The sequence below is a fragment of the Dendropsophus ebraccatus genome, chromosome 13 (assembly GCF_027789765.1).
Source record: "Dendropsophus ebraccatus isolate aDenEbr1 chromosome 13, aDenEbr1.pat, whole genome shotgun sequence".
Lineage (NCBI taxonomy): Eukaryota > Metazoa > Chordata > Amphibia > Anura > Hylidae > Dendropsophus > Dendropsophus ebraccatus.
Window position 1 is genome coordinate 79,902,282 of NC_091466.1, and position 19,050 is coordinate 79,921,331.

At 49.5% G+C, this 19,050-nt stretch overlaps 2 protein-coding genes across 11 annotated transcripts in view; one reads left to right on the top strand and one right to left on the bottom strand.

The window, feature by feature from the left end:
- The window catches only part of FAM181A (family with sequence similarity 181 member A), a 97,135-nt gene extending 94,646 nt beyond the window's left edge, over positions 1–2,489 (top strand). For all 7 annotated transcript variants that reach the window (XM_069951057.1, XM_069951055.1, XM_069951060.1 and 4 more), the window contains one exon: positions 1,157–2,489. In XM_069951057.1, coding sequence (XP_069807158.1) covers positions 1,222–2,013 — 792 coding nt within the window. In that variant the 5' untranslated portion in view covers positions 1,157–1,221 and the 3' untranslated portion in view covers positions 2,014–2,489. The remainder of the gene's footprint in view (positions 1–1,156) is intronic.
- Positions 2,490–10,863: 8,374 nt separating this feature from the next.
- ASB2 (ankyrin repeat and SOCS box containing 2) overlaps positions 10,864–19,050 on the bottom strand; it is a 58,704-nt gene continuing 50,517 nt past the window's right edge. For all 4 annotated transcript variants that reach the window (XM_069950347.1, XM_069950346.1, XM_069950349.1 and 1 more), the window contains exons 4-10: positions 18,296–18,462; positions 17,026–17,181; positions 16,681–16,926; positions 16,429–16,603; positions 14,838–15,396; positions 13,035–13,188; positions 10,864–12,208 (exon numbers count right to left, since the gene is read on the bottom strand). In XM_069950347.1, coding sequence (XP_069806448.1) covers positions 12,066–12,208; positions 13,035–13,188; positions 14,838–15,396; positions 16,429–16,603; positions 16,681–16,926; positions 17,026–17,181; positions 18,296–18,462 — 1,600 coding nt within the window. In that variant the 3' untranslated portion in view covers positions 10,864–12,065. The remainder of the gene's footprint in view (positions 12,209–13,034; positions 13,189–14,837; positions 15,397–16,428; positions 16,604–16,680; positions 16,927–17,025; positions 17,182–18,295; positions 18,463–19,050) is intronic.

Genomic DNA, 19,050 nt, shown 5'->3' on the forward strand with positions numbered 1-19,050 from the left:
ACTACTACCTCATCCATCATCACCACTACTACTGACTCCATCATCATCATCATCACCACCACTACTACTGACTCCATCATCATCATCACTACAACTGACTCCATCATCATCATCATCATCACTACTACTGACTCCATCATCATCATCACCACTACTACTGACTCCATCATCATCATCATCATCACTACAACTGACTCCATCATCATCATCATCATCATCATCATCATCATCATCATCATCATCATCACTACATCTGACTCTATCATCATCATCATCACTACTACTGACTCCATCATCATTATCATCACTACTACTGACTCCATCATCATCATCATCACTACTACTGACTCCATCATCATCACTACTACTGACTCCATCATCATAACTACTACCTCATCCATCATCATCACTACTACTGACTCCATCATCATTATCATCACTACTACTGACTCCATCATCATCACTACTACTGACTCCATCATCATCATCATCATCACTACTACTGACTATCATCATCATCATCACTACTACTGACTCCATCATCATAACTACTACCTCATCCATCATCATCACTACTACTGACTCCATCATCATTATCATCACTACTACTGACTCCATCATCATCACTACTACTGACTCCATCATCATCATCATCACTACTACTGACTCCATCATCATCATCACTACTACTGACTCCATCATCATCATCATTACTACTACTGACTCCATCATCATCATCACTACTACTGACTCCATCATCATTCTCATCACTACTACCTGATCCATCATCATCACCACTACTACTGACTCCATCATCATCATCACTACTACTGACTCCATCATCATCATCACTACTACTGACTCCATCATCATCATCATTACTACTACTGACTCCATCATCATCATCATTACTACTACTGACTCCATCATCATCACCACTACTACTGACTCCATCATCATCATCACCACTACCTGATCCATCATCATCATCATCATCATCATCATCATCACCACTACTACTGACTCCATCATGATCAGCACTCCTGGATCCATCATCCTCATCATCCTCCTCCTCCTCCGGTGGATAGATTGTATAGATCTCCATAAATTACTCTTTCTATTACTTGATCCCATTTTTTTTTACATTTTTTTTCAGATCCTTTGACTTTGGGAATCATTTTTTTTTTACCATTTTAATGGCCGTTTTGTGCTTGCTCGGCCATGGCATCCGACAATGAGGTCAAGACATTGCTGAATTTCGTCAACTTGGCATCATGTGACATCAAGGCGGCTCTGGACAAGTCGGCCCCGTGCAGGAGATCGGTGGATCACAGGAAATATCTGCAGAAGCAGCTGAAGCGGTTCTCCCAGAAGTATTCCAGGCTGCCGCGATGTCACCCCGCCGGCCGGGACCTAAGGAAGGGGCTGGGGGAGCGGCCGCATAGTAAGGGGCTGAGCGACAGGGTGGAGGGGGCAGAGGAGGGCATCATGGGGGAGGTCTGCTCCCAGGAGAACAGTGTGGATGCCGGGAGGCAGCTGCCCATGAGGAAACGACAGCTGCCGGCATCTTTTTGGGAAGAACCCCGGTCCTCCAGCGCCCTCCTGGACATGCCGTGCCCCTCCGGACTCCTATACAGAGCGGACCCCTCACTTCCTGCCTGCCAGAGTAAAAAAGGGAAAAACGTTCAAATCCCGGAGAAAGCCAACGTCCTGTGCGCCCACCCCCCAGGAGAGAAGGCGCCCCCTATGTCCTCCTTCAGTGAGCGGCTGAGCGCCTGCACGTGCTGCCCCCTTCTGTACCATGGACAGCAGGTGGTGTACCAGCAGGGACTCCACCCCGACCCCTTCACCACCCTGGCACTATGGAGTAAGAATACCAGCGTGCCCACTCTGGAGATCCAGCACTTGTGTAAAGATTCTGGGCAGAGACTCTACAGACACGTGGTCCTCAAGCCCATCCCGACCAAGCCGGCCGTGCCGCCCTCCATCTTCAACGTCTTTGGCTATATCTGACTATGGATCCTATGGATATTTATAGTGGAGACCAATCGGTCGCGGTGACCTGCAACGTTCAGGAAGAACAAAAAATACTGCTTACCCAATTCTTACCAAATTATAACTTAAAGGGACTCTGGAAGGCGACGTCCTGATTCCCTGGAGTGGTGACTGGAGGACGGCGTCGGTCCGGTGGTCCTATGCGTCATACTTACAGCTGAGAACAATGGGGCAGAGGGTCTCAGTGCTGCCCCCTCCCCGTCACTGCATCCAGGCACATTTTCTGTATAGAGAAATGTTTTTACCCCTTTAAGCCAATCACCCGCACCCAATATTTTCACACATTCAATTCTCCAACTTTTTGAAAAAGTTTTTGGATAAAGATTTTCTTACCGATTCAGCGACTTTAGCTGGCGATATGCGGGCGATTGGGCGGAGTCTTTAGTCATCTGTATGGTCGCCAAGGAAAAACCTGAAATTTTTGTAAAAATTTTGTACAATTCTTGTAAATATTTTGTCTGTAATGTCTGTCGATCTGGAAGGTGTCACGTTGTAAACGCTGTAATAAATGAAACAGCTGGTTTTCTTTTTAGCTGCATTTTGCGCATGGAGGGACGAGATTTTAGAGATTTTTTTAAAAGTTGGTTTTGATTATTTTTGAGATTTCGCTTCTATGATTCCTTGAAGGGGAACTCTGGCAAAAATATTTTTCTTTTAAATCAGCCAGAAAGTTATATAGATTTGTAATTTACTTCTGTTTAAAAATTTCAGGTACTTATCATCTGCTGTATGTCCTGCAGGGTGGTGTATTCTCTCCAGTCTGACACAGTGCTCTCTGCTGCCACCTCTGTCCATGTCAGGAACTGTCCAGAGCAGGAGAGGTTTTCTATGGGGATTTGCTGCTGCTCTGGACAGTTCCTGACATGGACAGAGGTGGCAGCAGAGAGCACTGTGTCAGACTGGAGAGAATATACTACTTACTGCAGGACATACAGCAGATGATAAGTACTGAAAGACTGGAGATTAAATAGAAGTAAATTACAAAACTATATAAATTTCTGACACCGGTTGACTTTAAAGAAAAATATTTTTGTCAGAGTTTCCCTTTAAAAACCCAGAATAAGGGTTTTGGTTCAGGGGTGGCTGGGTCATGGCCGCCATTGTAGCTCCTCCAGGGGTGGTCACCCAACTTTCCTGGGATCCTTCAGGGTGACTTTGCTTTCTAGTAAGTTTGAGCTTTGTGGCTGTTGCAGAACTGTAAGTCTTGTGCTTGTCACCGGTTGGGAAACCCTGAATTAGAGGAATAATGGGTGACTGATCCCGTCTCTTGACCTTTGCCCTGAGGATGCTGCAGGGTCCACACCCACAATACACAGCACTGAAAGGGTCTCTGCCCTCATCCCATTTACATTCCACAGCAATGCGGAGCTGTCATTGTCATGGAGTTCCTTATGGCTGACACACTCCGCTCTGCTGCTCCACAGCTACAGCGACTTCATCTCTGCTACATTATATACAGCTGTTCCTTAGGGTATTATGATTGTGATGTCCCCACCAGTGACCGCTACCACACTCGGCTCTGCTGCATTGTGTGTGTATGTATGTATATATATATATATATATATATATATATATATACACACACACACACACATGTATACAGCTGTTCTGCTGCATTGATGTAATATACAGATGTAGCAGAGCTGAGTATCATATGGGATCACTCCTTACGAGCACTTCCGTAGTTAAAGGGGTATTCTGAGTGAAAATAACATCTCCCCTGCCCACAGTGTCAGATTGCCGGGGGTCCGACACAATGACTGCATTTCTGCCATCATGGGGGGGTCCGGGCCCTCAGCCCTCCATGTCATCTGACACCTGGCTCCGGCCTACCCTTTAAGGCGGCAGGTCCCCAGCAGTCCCAGGAAAAACTTCAGGTTACACAAATCGCTATTTATTTCAATTAAAAGACAAACTCAGCTCTGCTACATCTGTTACCGTCCCAGGGTTTATAGGGGGTTCTCCAGGATTAGAAAACCACAGTTTATTTCTTCCAAAACCAGCACCGCCCCTGTCCTGAGGTCGTGTATGGTATTACAGCTTGGCTCTATTCACTTTAATGGAACGTGCTGCGATACTGCACAAGCTGAGGAGAGGAGGGGCGCTGTTGCTGGAGGACAACCCCTTTAAATTGTGCGTTTCTGCTCCCATGTATCCGGTTTGGAGCTGCACTCGGCATTACCAGAGACTACTATGTCAGACTGGGGAGAATACACCACTTCCTGCAGGACATACAGCAGCTGATAAGTACTGGAAGACTGGAGATTTGTAAATAGAAGTTACTTACAAATCTATATAACTTTATAAAACCAGTTGATTTGAAAGAAAAAGATTTTCACCGGAGTTCCCCTTTAAGTGTATGACAGTGGGATTTCTAAACTGGACATCCCCTTTAAGGTAAATTATTGAGGAAATGTTGATTTATTGGTTTCCCAGCAGAGAATCATGGGAGTTGAATAGTTTGCACCTGACCAGTGTTTTTTGGGTGTGGGTGGAGCTCCAGTAAGTGGCCGTTGTTCTGCCGATCCTGTGAACCTGCCCCCCGGGTGGATTAAGGACGCAGAACAGATGGGAAACTTTCCCGCTCTTTGATGCTCGGCCGTTTGCACATAGTTTCCGATGGTCCCGGCAGGGGCGACCCAGGTCATGTGACAAATCTGCGCGGCTCGTTCTAACGTTATAAACATTTATTCCAAATCAGATTGTAAACAAACAAAGTACAAAAACAAACAGTAAAAAAAGAGACAAAGTATCCAAAGGCCAAAATGGCCGACAGCGCGGGGAAATACTAGCGGATGATTGCACGTTTACAGGAGGAATATTTTAACTCATTCAATCCCGGCCAAGTTTAGAATCTTTTTGCTTGTCGCAAATCAAGCAGAAGAAATACACAATCACTTCAAACAAAATCACTTCAAAAAGTATAAAGATGGCCGCCCATCACGGTGAGAGCGGGGATAATAACATTGCAGCCTATATGGAGGAGGTGCAGTACCTCACGCCTGACACATGGTGGCAGCAGCTGATACCAGAGATGAGGGAAACTCCAGCAGCTCAGGTGCCTCTGAATCCAACTCATAGCATGTGATCAGAAGCGGGTGGAGGGCGCCCTGGGGGGTCCTCGTAGATACGGCCATAGTGGGGGGTCCTGGTAGATACGGCCATAGTGGGGGGTCCTGTGGATACGGCCATAGTGGGGGGGTCCTGGGGGATACGGCCACAGTGTGTGTGTGTGTGTGTGGGGGGGGGGGTGTCCTGGTGGATACGGCCATAGTGGGGGGGTCCTAGTGGATATGGCCATAGTGGGGGGGTTATGGTGGATATGGCCATAGTGGGGGGGGGGGGAGTCCTGGTGGATACGGCCATAGTGGGGGGGTTATGGTGGATACGGCCATAGTGGGGGGTCCTGTGGATACGGCCATAGTGGGGGGGGTTCTGGTGGATATGGCCATAGTGGGGGGGGGGGGGGGGGTCCTGGTGGATACGGCCATAGTGGGGGGGGTCCTGGTGGATACGGCCATAGTGGGGGGGGGTCCTGGTGGATACGGCCATAGTGGGGGGGGTCCTGGTGGATACGGCCATAGTGGGGGGTCCTGGTGGATACGGCCATAGTGGGGGGGTCATGGTGGATACGGCCATAGTGGGGGGTCCTGGTGGATACGGCCATAGTGGGGGGGTCATGGTGGATACGGCCATAGTGGGGGGTCATGGTGGATACGGCCATAGTGGGGGGGTTATGGTGGATACGGCCATAGTGGGGGGGTTATGGTGGATACGGCCATAGTGGGTAGAGGGGCCTGGTGGATACGGCCATAGTGGAGGGGGGGGGTCCTGGTGGATACGGCCATAGTAGGGGGGGGGGGGGTCCTGGTGGATATGGCCATAGTGTGTGTGGGGTCCTGGGGGATACGGCCATAGTTGGGGGGGTCCTGGGGGATACGGCCATAGTGGGGGGGGTCCTGGGGGATACGGCCATAGTAGGGGGGTCCTGGGGGGGCACGGCCATAGTGGGGGGGGGGAGGTCCTGGTGGATACGGCCATTGTGGGGGGTTCCTGGGGGATACGGCCATAGTGGGGGGGGGGGGGGTCCTGGGGGATACGGCCACAGTGTGTGTGTATGTGTGGGGGATCCTGGTGGATACGGCCATAGTGGGGGGGTTATGGTGGATACGGCCATAGTGGGGGGTCCTGTGGATATGGCCATATTGGGGGGGTTCTGGTGGATATGGCCATAGTGGGGGGGGGGGGGGGGGGGGGAGTCCTGGTGGATACGGCCATAGTGGGGGGGTCCTGGTGGATACGGCCATAGTGGGGGGGTTATGGTGGATACGGCCATAGTGGGGGGTCCTGTGAATACGGCCATAGTGGGGGGGTTCTGGTGGATATGGCCATAGTGGGGGGGGGGGGTCCTGGTGGATACGGCCATAGTGGGGGGGGTCATGGTGAATACGGCCATAGTGGGGGGGTTATGGTGGATACGGCCATAGTGGGGGGGTTAAGGTGGATACGGCCATAGTGGGGGGGGGGGTTATGGTGGATACGGCCATAGTGGGGGGGTTATGGTGGATACGGCCATAGTGGGGGGAGGTCCTGGTGGATACGGCCATAGTGGGGGGGGGGTCCTGGTGGATACGGCCATAGTGGGGGGAGTAGTCCTGGTGGATAAAGGCCATAGTGGGGGGGAGTAGTCCTGGTGGATACGACCATAGTGTGGGGGGGGGGGGGAGTAGTCCTGGTGGATACGGCCACAGTGGGGGGGGGGGGGGTCCTAGTGGATTACGGCCATAGTGGGGGGTCCTGGTGGATACGGCCATAGTGGGGGGAGTCCTGGTGGATACGGCCATAGTGGAGGGCCTGGGGGTACGGTCATAGTGTGGGGGGGGTCCTGGTGGATACGGCCACAGTGTGTGTGTGTGGGGGGGGGGGGGGTCCTGGTGGATACAGCCATAGTGGGGGGGTCCTGGGGGATACGGCCATAGTGTGTGTGTGTGTGTGTGTGTGTGTGTGGAGGGGGTCCTGCTGGATACGACCATAGTGGGAGTCCAGGATACAGCCAGAGGTCACATGACTCCCTAGGGCGGCATATAACTTCTTCAGACACCGGACGCTCAGGTTCGGACATCTCTATTGATAGATTTGGCACAATGGGGAACACTGGAGAGGGATGGGAGGGGGAAAAGGGAGATGGCAGATGGGAGCAGGGGATGGGAGGGGGAAAAGGGAGATGGCAGATGGAAGCAGGGGATGGGAAGCGACAACCTGAGTGTTTCTGCTGTATGATATCTCAGTATCTGTGTTATGCCAGCAGCACTATGACCTGCTCCTCTACTGGAGAGACTACGGCTAGTGCTATACTGCCCCCTAGGGATAGGAATCTGGACCTGAACAGGGGGCTGGATGCCTGAAGTCTCCACCAGGGGGCGCTCACATATCTCCATGCAGAGAGCTCCCACTGGTGGTGGCTGCTGGAACAGCTGTGAGTGGGGGAACCAGAGAGGCAGTTCAGCTGCAGAACTAGTGACACAGACAGCTCCCCCAGTGTAATGTCTATTCTAATGGTAACATGTAATATATAGACATCAGGGGAGGCTGCAGCACTAGTAACACAGACAGCTCCCCCCAGTGTAATGTCTATTCTAATGGTAACATGTAATATATAGACATCAGGGGAGGCTGCAGCACTAGTAACACAGACAGCTCCCCCCAGTGTAATGTCTATTCTAATGGTAACATGTAATATATAGACATCAGGGGAGGCTGCAGCACTAGTGACACAGACAGCTCCCCCAGTGTAATATCTATTCTAATGGTAACATGTAATATATATATACTCATCAGGGGAGGCTGCAGCACTAGTGACACAGACAGCTCCCCCAGTGTAATGTCTATTCTAATGGTAACATGTAATATATAGACATCAGGAGAGGCTGCAGCACTAGTGACACAGACAGCTCCCCCAGTGTAATGTCTATTCTAATGGTAACATGTAATATATAGACATCAGGAGAGGCTGCAGAACTAGTGACACAGACAGCTCCCCCCAGTGTAATGTCTATTCTAATGGTAACATGTAATATATATATACTCATCAGGGGAGGCTGCAGCACTAGTGACACAGACAGCTTCCCCCCCAGAGTAATGTCTATTCTAATGGTAACATGTAATATATAGACATCAGGAGAGGCTGCAGAACTAGTGACACAGACAGCTCCCCCCAGTGTAATGTCTATTCTAATGGTAACATGTAATATATATATACTCATCAGGGGAGGCTGCAGCACTAGAGACACAGACAGCTCCCCCAGTGTAATGTCTATTCTAATGGTAACATGTAATATATATATACTCATCAGGGGAGGCTGCAGCACTAGTGACACAGACAGCTCCCCCAGTGTAATGTCTATTCTAATGGTAACATGTAATATATAGACATCAGGAGAGGCTGCAGCACTAGTGACACAGACAGCTCCCCCCAGTGTAATGTCTATTCTAATGGTAACGTATTATATAGACATCAGGGGATGCTGCAGCACTAGTAACACAGACAGCTTCCCCCCCCAGAGTAATGTCTATTCTAATGGTAACATGTAATATTTAGACATAAGGGGAGGCTGCAGCCCTAGCGACACATACAGCTTCCTCCAGTATAATGTCTATTCTAATGCTAACATGTAATATATAGACATCGGGGGAGACTGCAGCACTAGTGACACACACAGCTTCCCCCCCCTAGAGTAATGTCTATTCTAATGGTAACATGTATTATATAGACATGGGGGGAGGCTGCAGCACTAGTGACACAGACAGCATTAGAATAGACATTACACTGGGGGAGCTGTCTGTGTCACTAGTGCTGCAGCCTCCCCCGATGTCTATATAATACATGTTACCATTAGAATAGACATTACTCTAGGGGGGGAAGCTGTCTGTGTTACTTGTGCTGCAGCCTCTCCTGATGTCTATATATTACATGTTAGCATTAGAATAGACATTACTCTAGGGGGGGAAGCTGTCTGTGTTACTAGTGCTGCAGCCTCCCCTGATGTCTATATATTACATGTTAGCATTAGAATAGACATTACTTTGGGGGAGCTAACATGTAATATATAGACATCAGGGGAGGCTGCAGCACTAGTGACACAGATAGCTCCCCCCAGTGTAATGTCTATTCTAATAGTAACATGTATTATATAGACATTAGGGAGGCTGCAGCACTAGTGACACAGAGAGCTCCCCCCAGTGTAATGTCTATTCTAATGGTAACATGTATTAGAGAGACCTCAGGGGAGACTGCTGCACTAGTGACACAGACAGCTCCCCCCCAGTTTAATGTCTATTCTAATAGTAACATGTATTATAGAGACATCAGGGGAGTCTGCAGCACTAGTGACACAGACAGCTCCCCCCAGTGTAATGTCTATTCTAATAGTAACATGTATTATATAGACATCAGGGGAGGCTTTAGCACTAGTGACACAGACAGCTCCCCCCAGTGTAATATCTATTCTAATAGTAACATGTATTATAGACATCAGGGGAGACTGCAACACTAGTCACACAGACAGCTCCCCCCAGAGTAATGTCTATTATAATGGTAACATGTAATATATAGATATCAGGGGAGGCTGCAGCACTAGTAACACAGACAGCGTCCCCCCCCCCCCCCCCCCCCCCCCCCCCCACAGTAATGTCTATTCTAATGGTAACATGTTATATATAGATATCAGGGGAGGCTGCACCACTAGTAACACAGACAGCGTCCCCCCCGTAATGTCTATTCTAATGGTAACATGTTATTTATAGATATCAGGGGAGGCTGCAGCACTAGTAACACAGACAGCGTCCCCCCCGTAATGTCTATTCTAATGGTAACATGTAATATAAAGATATCAGGGGAGGCTGCAGCACTAGTGACACAGACAGCTCCTCCCAGTGTAATGTCTATTCTAATAGTAACATGTACTATAGACATCAGGGGAGACTGCAACACTAGTCACACAGACAGCTCCCCCCAGAGTAATGTCTATTATAATGGTAACATGTAATATATAGATATCAGGGGAGGCTGCAGCACTAGTGACACAGACAGCGTCCCCCCCCCCACAGTAATGTCTATTCAAATGGTAACATGTTATATATAGATATCAGGGGAGGCTGCACCACTAGTAACACAGACAGCGTCCCCCCGTAATGTCTATTCTAATGGTAACATGTTATATATAGATATCAGGGGAGGCTGCAGCACTAGTAACACAGACAGCGTCCCCCCCCCCCCCCCCCGTAATGTCTATTCTAATGGTAACATGTAATATAAAGATATCAGGGGAGGCTGCAGCACTAGTACTAGTGACACAGACAGCTCCCCCAGTGTAATGTCTATTCTAATGGTAACATGTAATATATAGACATTGGGGAGGCTGCAGCACTAGCGACACATACAGCTTCCTCCAGTGTAATGTCTATTCTAATAGTAACATGTAATATATAGACATCAGGGGAGGCTTCAGCACTAGTGACACAGACAGCTTCCCCCCCCCCCCCCCCCCCCCCCCCCCCCCCCCCCCCCCCCCCCCCCCCCCCCCCCCCCCCCCCCCCCCCCCCCCCCCCCCCCCCCCCCCCCCCCCCCCCCCCCCCCAGAGTAATGTCTATTCTAAAGGTAACATGTATTATATAGACATCAGGGGAGGCTGCAGCACTAGTGACACAGACAGCTTCCTCCAGTGTAATGTCTATTCTAATAGTAACATGTAATATATAGACATCAAGGGAGGCTTCAGCACTAGTGACACAGACAGCTTCCCCCCCCCCCCCCCCCCCCCCCCCCCAGAGTAATGTCTATTCTAATGGTAACATGTATTATATAGACATCAGGGGAGGCTGCAGCACTGGTAACACAGACAGCTTCCCCCCCAGAGTAATGCCCTATTCTAATGGTAACATGTAATATATAGACATCAGGGGAGGCTGCAGCACTTGTGACACAGACAGCTTCCCCAGCGTTATGTCTGTATAATGGTAACATTTCTCTATGACATTTCTATCGTGTCTCTGTAACATCTCTGATGTCTCTATCATGTGCCTCTATGAAAAAAGTTTTTTGAAACAACAAAACACTTTGAGGTGTGAAGAAGCTCGGTCTCAGCCCATCCTGTCCTAGTTTCTGTGAAGGAGGGGGACATGCATGATGACCACCAGTAGGGGGCAGTAATAACCCTAAACTATTCATCCATCTGACTAATAAAGACTATCCCCCCTCATCTATACAGTACCTGCAGCAATGTAACACTCTGAATATAATAAATGTTATTGTAATCCACACCGGAGTCCCAGATTACACATATATCTACATTTACAGGGCCAGAGCACTATAGTCAGCCTCTCTCCTGCCTGGAATGGCTGATAACAGGGAGCAATAGACTGCCCCATCAGACTGACAGCAGATGCAGAACATGAAGCCTTCACCGACTGCCTACAATGTAGTGTGAGTATGAGTGTGGCTGGTGGCACAGCAGAGTGGAGAGCGCGCGTCCTGAGTGACCCCTCACACAACAGAGTTGGGAGCGCGCGTCCTTAGTGACCCCTCCACCCTCACACAGCAGAGCCAGGAGCGCGCGTCCTGAGTGACCCCTCCACCCTCACACAGCAGAGTGGGAAGCGTGCGTCCTGAGTGACCCCTCCACCCTCACACAGCAGAGTGGGGAGCGCGCGTCCTGAGTGACCCCTCCACCCTCACACAGCAGAGTGGGAAGCGCGCGTCCTGAGTGACTCCTCCACCCTCACACAGCAGCGACGTCCAGGGCTGAGTCCATCAGAGTGAATCCCTCAGTTAGTCGGGTCCACCGTACACTTCCATGGTCACCATCTGTCTCGTGTTCAGTAACTTGCCATTGTCTTTCAGTTGGGTGTGGCTTCTTAGGCCGACCCCTGAGGAGCGGTCAGCTACACACCAGGCAAAGCTTGCCAGGACTCTGCAGCCGGCTCTCCCTTACTCCTCACCTCTCGTCCCGCAGCTAGCACTCACTGGAGTGATCGTAACTCAGGTATCGGATGAGTCGGCCTGGGAGAGGCAGCGTGTCCAGCAGATTCAGACGATTTCTGTCCAGCAAACTCCGCACCTTCAGACGGCACAGGTGGGTAAGTGGTCGGGGAGGTTCTAGAGGAGGAACAGAGGAGCAACATTTAGGAAATGGGTCGACTCATGTAACAATGGATGTCTGTGTGTGGTATCCCACCCTCCACCAGGGACAATGGGCTCCTATCTGTGGTATCCCACCCTCCACCAGGGACAATGGGCTCCTATCTGTGGTATCCCACCCTCCACCAGGGACAATGGGTTTCTCTATGTGGTATCCCACCCTCCACCAGGGACAATGGGCTCCTATCTGTGGTATCCCACCCCCCACCAGGGACAATGGGTTCCTATATGTGATATCCCACCCCCCATCAGGGACAATGGGTTCCTATATGTGGTATCCCACCCTCCACCAGGGACAATGGGCTCCTATATGTGGTATTCCACCCTCCACCAGGGACAATGGGTTTCTCTATGTGGTATCCCACCCTCCACCAGGGACAATAGACTCCTATCTGTGGTATCCCACCCCCCACCAGGGACAATGGGCTCCTATATGTGGTATCCCACCCCCCACCAGGGACAATGGGCTCCTATATGTGGTATTCCACCCTCCACCAGGGACAATGGGTTTCTCTATGTGGTATCCCACCCTCCACCAGGGACAATAGACTCCTATCTGTGGTATCCCACCCCCCACCAGGGACAATGGGCTCCTATATGTGGTATCCCACCCTCCACCAGGGACAATGGGCTCCTATCTGTGGTATCCCACCCTCCACCAGGGAAAATGGGCTTCTATGTGTGGTATCCAAAGGGTGACCCCTAATCCCACAGACACAGCTCAGTGTTCTAACACACCGCTCCAGCTGGAGTCATCTTATGTACGGGGTAGAAGGGGCAGTACCTGCTTTTCTCTTAATACAATCCCATTCTGAGTAGCTGTCTAGATGTTCCATTAATCGAGAACAGAGGCGAACGTTCCCGACATAATCCAGGAGCACATCAATAATGGGGCCGGCCCAGCGACTCAACTCCGGGGTGGAAACCATCTCACAGAACTAGGGGAAGGAAAAACAAATCACTGAGAGGTACCGTTACACTACAACAGCATGAAAGCTAGGGTGCACTATTATAATAGTTATATTCCTGTATATAGGGGCAGTATTATAGTAGGTATATCCCTGTATATAGGAGCAGTATTATAGTAGTTATATCCCTGTATATAGGAGCAGTATTATAGTAGTTATATTCCTGTATATAGGGGGCAGTATTATAGTGTTATATCCCTGTATATAGGGAGCAGTATTATAGTAGTTATATCCCTGTATATAGGAGCAGTATTATAGTAGGTATATCCCTGTATATAGGAGCAGTATTATAGTAGTTATATTCCTGTATATAGGAGCAGTATTATAGTAGTTATATCCCTGTATATAGGGAGCAGTATTATAGTAGTTATATCCCTGTATATAGGGGCAGTATTATAGTAGTTATATCCTTGTATATAGGAGCAGTATTATAGTAGGTATATCCCTGTATATAGGAGCAGTATTATAGTAGTTATATCCCTGTATATAGGGGGCAGTATTATAGTAGTTATATTCCTGTATATAGGAGCAGTATTATAGTAGTTATATCCCTGTATATAGGGGGCAGTATTGTAGTAGTTATATTCCTGTATATAGGAGCAGTATTATAGTAGTTATATTCCTGTATATAGGAGGCAGTATTATAGTAGTTATATTCCTGTATATAGGAGCAGTATTATAGTAGTTATATTCCTGTATATAGGAGCAGTATTATAGTAGTTATATTCCTGTATATAGGGGCAGTATTATAGTAGTTATATTCCTGTGTATAGGAGCAGTATTATAGTAGTTATATTCCTGTATATAGGAGCAGTATTATAGTAGTTATATCCCTGTATATAGGGGCAGTATTATAGTAGTTATATCCCTGTATATAGGAGCAGTATTATAGTAGGTATATCCCTGTATATAGGAGCAGTATTATAGTAGTTATATTCCTGTATATAGGGAGCAGTATTATAGTAGTTATATCCCTGTATATAGGAGCAGTATTATAGTAGTTATATCCCTGTATATAGGAGCAGTATTATAGTAGTTATATTCCTGTATATAGGGGCAGTATTATAGTATATTCCTGTATATAGGAGCAGTATTATAGTAGTTATATTCCTGTATATAGGGGCAGTATTATACTAGTATATTCCTGTATATAGGAGCAGTATTATAGTAGTTATATTCCTGTATATAGGGAGCAGTATTATAGTAGTTATATTCCTGTATATAGGAGCAGTATTATAGTAGTTGTATCCCTGTATATAGGGGCAGTATTATAGTAGTTATATCCCTGTATATAGGGGCAGTATTATAGTAGTTATATCCCTGTATATAGGGGCAGTATTATAGTAGTTATTTTCCTGTATAGGAGTTGAGGAAGCTGGAAGAGCCTTGTTCTCCTCCCTCTGCGGCAGCTCCATAGGAATGAATAGAGGCACAGTTCAGGTGCCGTACCTGTGGTCTAGTCATAACACAGAATCTGGGGAGCTATAAGGAAATTGGCGGGAGGTTCGGAGGTCGGAGCCCTTGTGATCTCTCAATTGTCCCCTATCCACAAGTATTTTTTCTTGAAATTTCCTTTTAAGCCACAATTTGTAATAACAGGGAAGTGGAGTGGTTTGTACCTGGACAATTTTTGGCTGTTTATGATCTTGGGGTATATCATCTCGTCTCTGATCCTGGATGGGGGGATGAGGGCCACTTCCATATGGACAAGTAAAGCAGGAATCTGCCTCGCAGCCTTGATCCATGATAAACTTCATCAGGCTGAGACACTTCATAGAGAACATGATGGTGGCCGGGAAGGAGGTGGGATGAGTGGCCACATATGCGTTTATATTTGCCCCATGATCCAGAAGCATCTTCATGGTGGTTACACAGCCATGTCGTATGGAGATCAGCAGCGGATTGATAATATCGATATTGGGGTTGGCTCCGGCTTCCAGCAGCAATCTAGTCGCATATATATTGTTGTTTATAACAGAAAAGTAAAGTGCGGTGCTGCGCCTGTCCTCGTAGAGCCGGGCCCGGTCAAAGGACAGGCTGAAGTTCACATCATAGCCGGCGTTGATGAGCTCCTCCAAGATGTCGTCATTGTTACGCTCTGCGGCGATGTGTAAGGGGCTTATCCCGCTCCGCTTCACCCGCACACGACTGGTCACAGGGATCAGCATGGAGACTATGCTAAAATATACAGAATATAAGGGGATTAGCAGAGGTGTGTCCAGATATATACTAAATTATAAGAAAAATATATATGTATAATGCAGTAATATGACATCACTGAGATAATAAGTCAGTAATATGACATCACTGAGATAATAAGTCAGTAATATGACCCCTCTTCCTTACATCCCTGGTTATAAGATACAGGTCAGGGGAAGCTGCAGGGTGGGCTTCACCCTCTATACTGTCTCCATGTTACATATACCCCTCCCTCCTCTGGTCATATACTGTTATATGTCACTAATGGCGGACCCTCCATGTTACATATACCCCTCCCTCCTCTGGTCATATACGTTATATGTCACTGATGGCGGACCCTCCATGTTACATATACCCCTCCCTCCTCTGGTCATATACTGTTATATGTCACTAATGGCGGACCCTCCATGTTACATATACCCCTCCCTCCTCTGGTCATATACTGTTATATGTCACTAATGGCGGACCCTCCATGTTACATATACCCCTCCCTCCCCTCCTCATATACTGTTATATGTCACTGATGGCGGACCCTCCATGTTACATATACCCCTCCCCCTCCTCTCCTCATATACTGTTATATGTCACTGATGGCGGACCCTCCATGTTACATATACCCCTCCCTCCTCTGGTCATATACTGTTATATGTCACTAATGGCGGACCCTCCATGTTACATATACCCCTCCCTCCTCTGGTCATATACTGTTATATGTCACTGATAGCGGACCCTCCATGTTACATATACCCCTCCTCTCCTCATATACGTTATATGTCACTGATGGCGGACCCTCCATGTTACATATACCCCTCCCTCCTTCTCTGGTCTTGTGGGGGCTGGATATATACCGTCACTAATAGCGGACCCCCCATGTCGGGCAGATTCCTGAGCGATGACATCAGACCTGACAGCGTACGCATCACCAGTGCCAGATGTCAGTGTGATCTCCCTCCCCTCATGCTGACTCTTAGAGGGGCAGAGGTTAGGGGTCAGGGGGTGGGGCTGACTCACTTGTCGTTGTCCCGCTTCTTGGAGGCGATGTGGATGGGTAAGAAGCCGTCTTTATTTTGCTTGTTGGCGTCGGCTCCTTGGGACAGAAGGAACTCTACAATGTCGTCGTGGCCGTTCTTGGAGGCTTCGTAGAGGGCGGTGGCGCTGTCGTTGGCCTGGGTGTTTATGTCAGCTCCTGGGAGGAAGAAATCATCACTTAAAGGGATTGTTCATCCATACAGCTCCCACCATTGCGGTGTCCTCGCCACTTACCGCATTTGACAATGTAGCGCAGCGCCTCCAGCTGGCCGCTCTGCGCTGCCACAAATAAGGGCGAGATGCCGTAACAGTTCTTGGCTTCAATCTTGGCTCCGCCCTTCACCAAGAGATCAATGATGTCCAGAGCGTTCCGGGCCACCGCCTCGTGCAGCGCCGTCCAGCCCTGGTTACAGCGGTGGTTGACGTCCGCCCGGTACTCCACAAGCATCTTCACCGCCTCATTGTTCTTCCGCTCACACGCTGCAAACACATAGAAGTTATAATGTATCTAAGCCTGTCATGTGGGATACCCCCCTCCAGGCCTGTGTAACTCTGGGCTGGCAGCCATATGTATCTTACCTTTATACAGCGGGGTTTCTCGGGCCTTGTTCACAATGTCGGGTTCGGCTCCGGATTGCAGCAGGAACTGTATACAGCCCAGATGTCCCTTCAGTGTGGAGAGATAGAGCGCAGTCTCCTCCTGCAACGTCCGCTGGTCAATGGCAGCTGGATAGGCTGCACAGAGGAGCCAGGATTACTGCACGTTACAGGGGGCAGCCACACAGTGACAGGGGGCAGCCGCACAGTGACAGGCAGGTATACAGTGATAGGCAGCAGCCACACACTGACAGGCAGGTATACAGTGACAGACAGGTATACAGTGACAGGGGGCAGCCACACACTGATAGGAGGCGGTAGCCGCACAGTGACGGGGCAGCAGCCGCACAGTGACAGGCAGGTATACAGTGACAGGAGGCAGCAGGTATACAGTGACAGGGGGCAGCAGGTATACAATGACAGACGGAAGCCATACAGTGACAGGCAGGTATACAGTGATAGGCAGCAGCCACTCACTGACAGGGGGCAGCCATACAGTGACAGGAGGCAGCAGGTATACATTGACAGGGGGCAGCCACACACTGACAGGGGGCAGCCACACACTGACAGGGGGCAGCCACACACTGACAGGGGGCAGGTATACAGTGACAGGGGGCAGCAGCCACACAGTGACAGGGGGCAGCAGCCGCACAATGACAGGCAGATGAACTCTGACAGGGAGCTATGTAGTGACAGGGGGGCAGCCGCACACTGACAGGGAGCTATGTAGTGACAGGGGGGCAGCCGCACACTGACAGGGAGCTATGTAGTGACGGGGGCAGCCGCACAGTGACAGGGGGGCAGCCGCACAGTGACAGGGAGCTATGTAGTGACAGGGGGCTATGTAGTGACAGGGGGCAGCCGCACAGTGACAAGGAGCTATGTAGTGACAGGGGGCAGCAGGTATACAGTGACGGGAGACAGCAGGTATACAGTGACGGGGGGCAGCAGGTATACAGTGACGGGGGGCAGCAGGTATACAGTGACAGGGAGCTATGTAGAGACTGGGGGCAGCCGCACAGTGACAGAGAGCTATGTAGTGACAGGGGGCAGCCGCACAGTGACGGAGCCATGTAGTGACAGGGGGCAGCCGCACAGTGACGGAGCCATGTAGTGACAGGGGGCAGCCGCACAGTGACAGGGGGCAGTCGCACAGTGACAAGGAGCAGCCGCACAGTGACAGGCAGCCATACAATGACAGGCAGCTATGTGGTGACAGCCATACAGAATATACCAGATATAGGCTTCCAACCTTTGACTAGCAGCTGGAGGCAGTGCAGGGAGCCGTAGTAGGCGGCCTCATGCAGCGGCAGCCAGCCCTCCTTATTGGCCTCGCACAGTCTCCTCCCCGATTTCATCAGGTCACTCAGCGCCGCCGCATCGTCTTTTTTGATCATCTCCTCAATGGGGTTCAGTTCTCTGAGAGAGGAAAGAGGGGTCTGTATGAGAGGAAGTAAAATCTGCCCCCTCCAGCCCCCGGCAACAGCCCCATAGTGATCCCATAACCCGATCCAGACCCTGACATCTGCCCCATAGTGACCTAATAACCCCAACATCTGCCCCATAGTGACCCCTTCACTCCAACATCTGCCCCATAGTAACTCCATCCAGCCCCCAACATCTGCCCCATAGAGACCGAAAAAAAATATATGCCCCAATATAACCATCCCCATCACCACCATGTGTGCCCCAATATAACCATCCCCAGCACCAACACCACCATGTGTGCCCCAATATAACCATCCCCAACACCACCATGTGTGCCCCAATATAACCATCCCCAACACCATTATGTGTGCCCCAATATAACCATCCCCAACACCACCATGTGCTCCAATATAACCATCCCCAACACCACCATGTGTGCCCCAATATAACCATCCCCAACACCACCATGTGTGCCCCAATATAACCATCCCCAACACCACCATGTGTGCACCAATATAACCATCCCCAACACCACCATGTGTGCCCCAATATAACCATCCCCATGACCACCATGTGTGC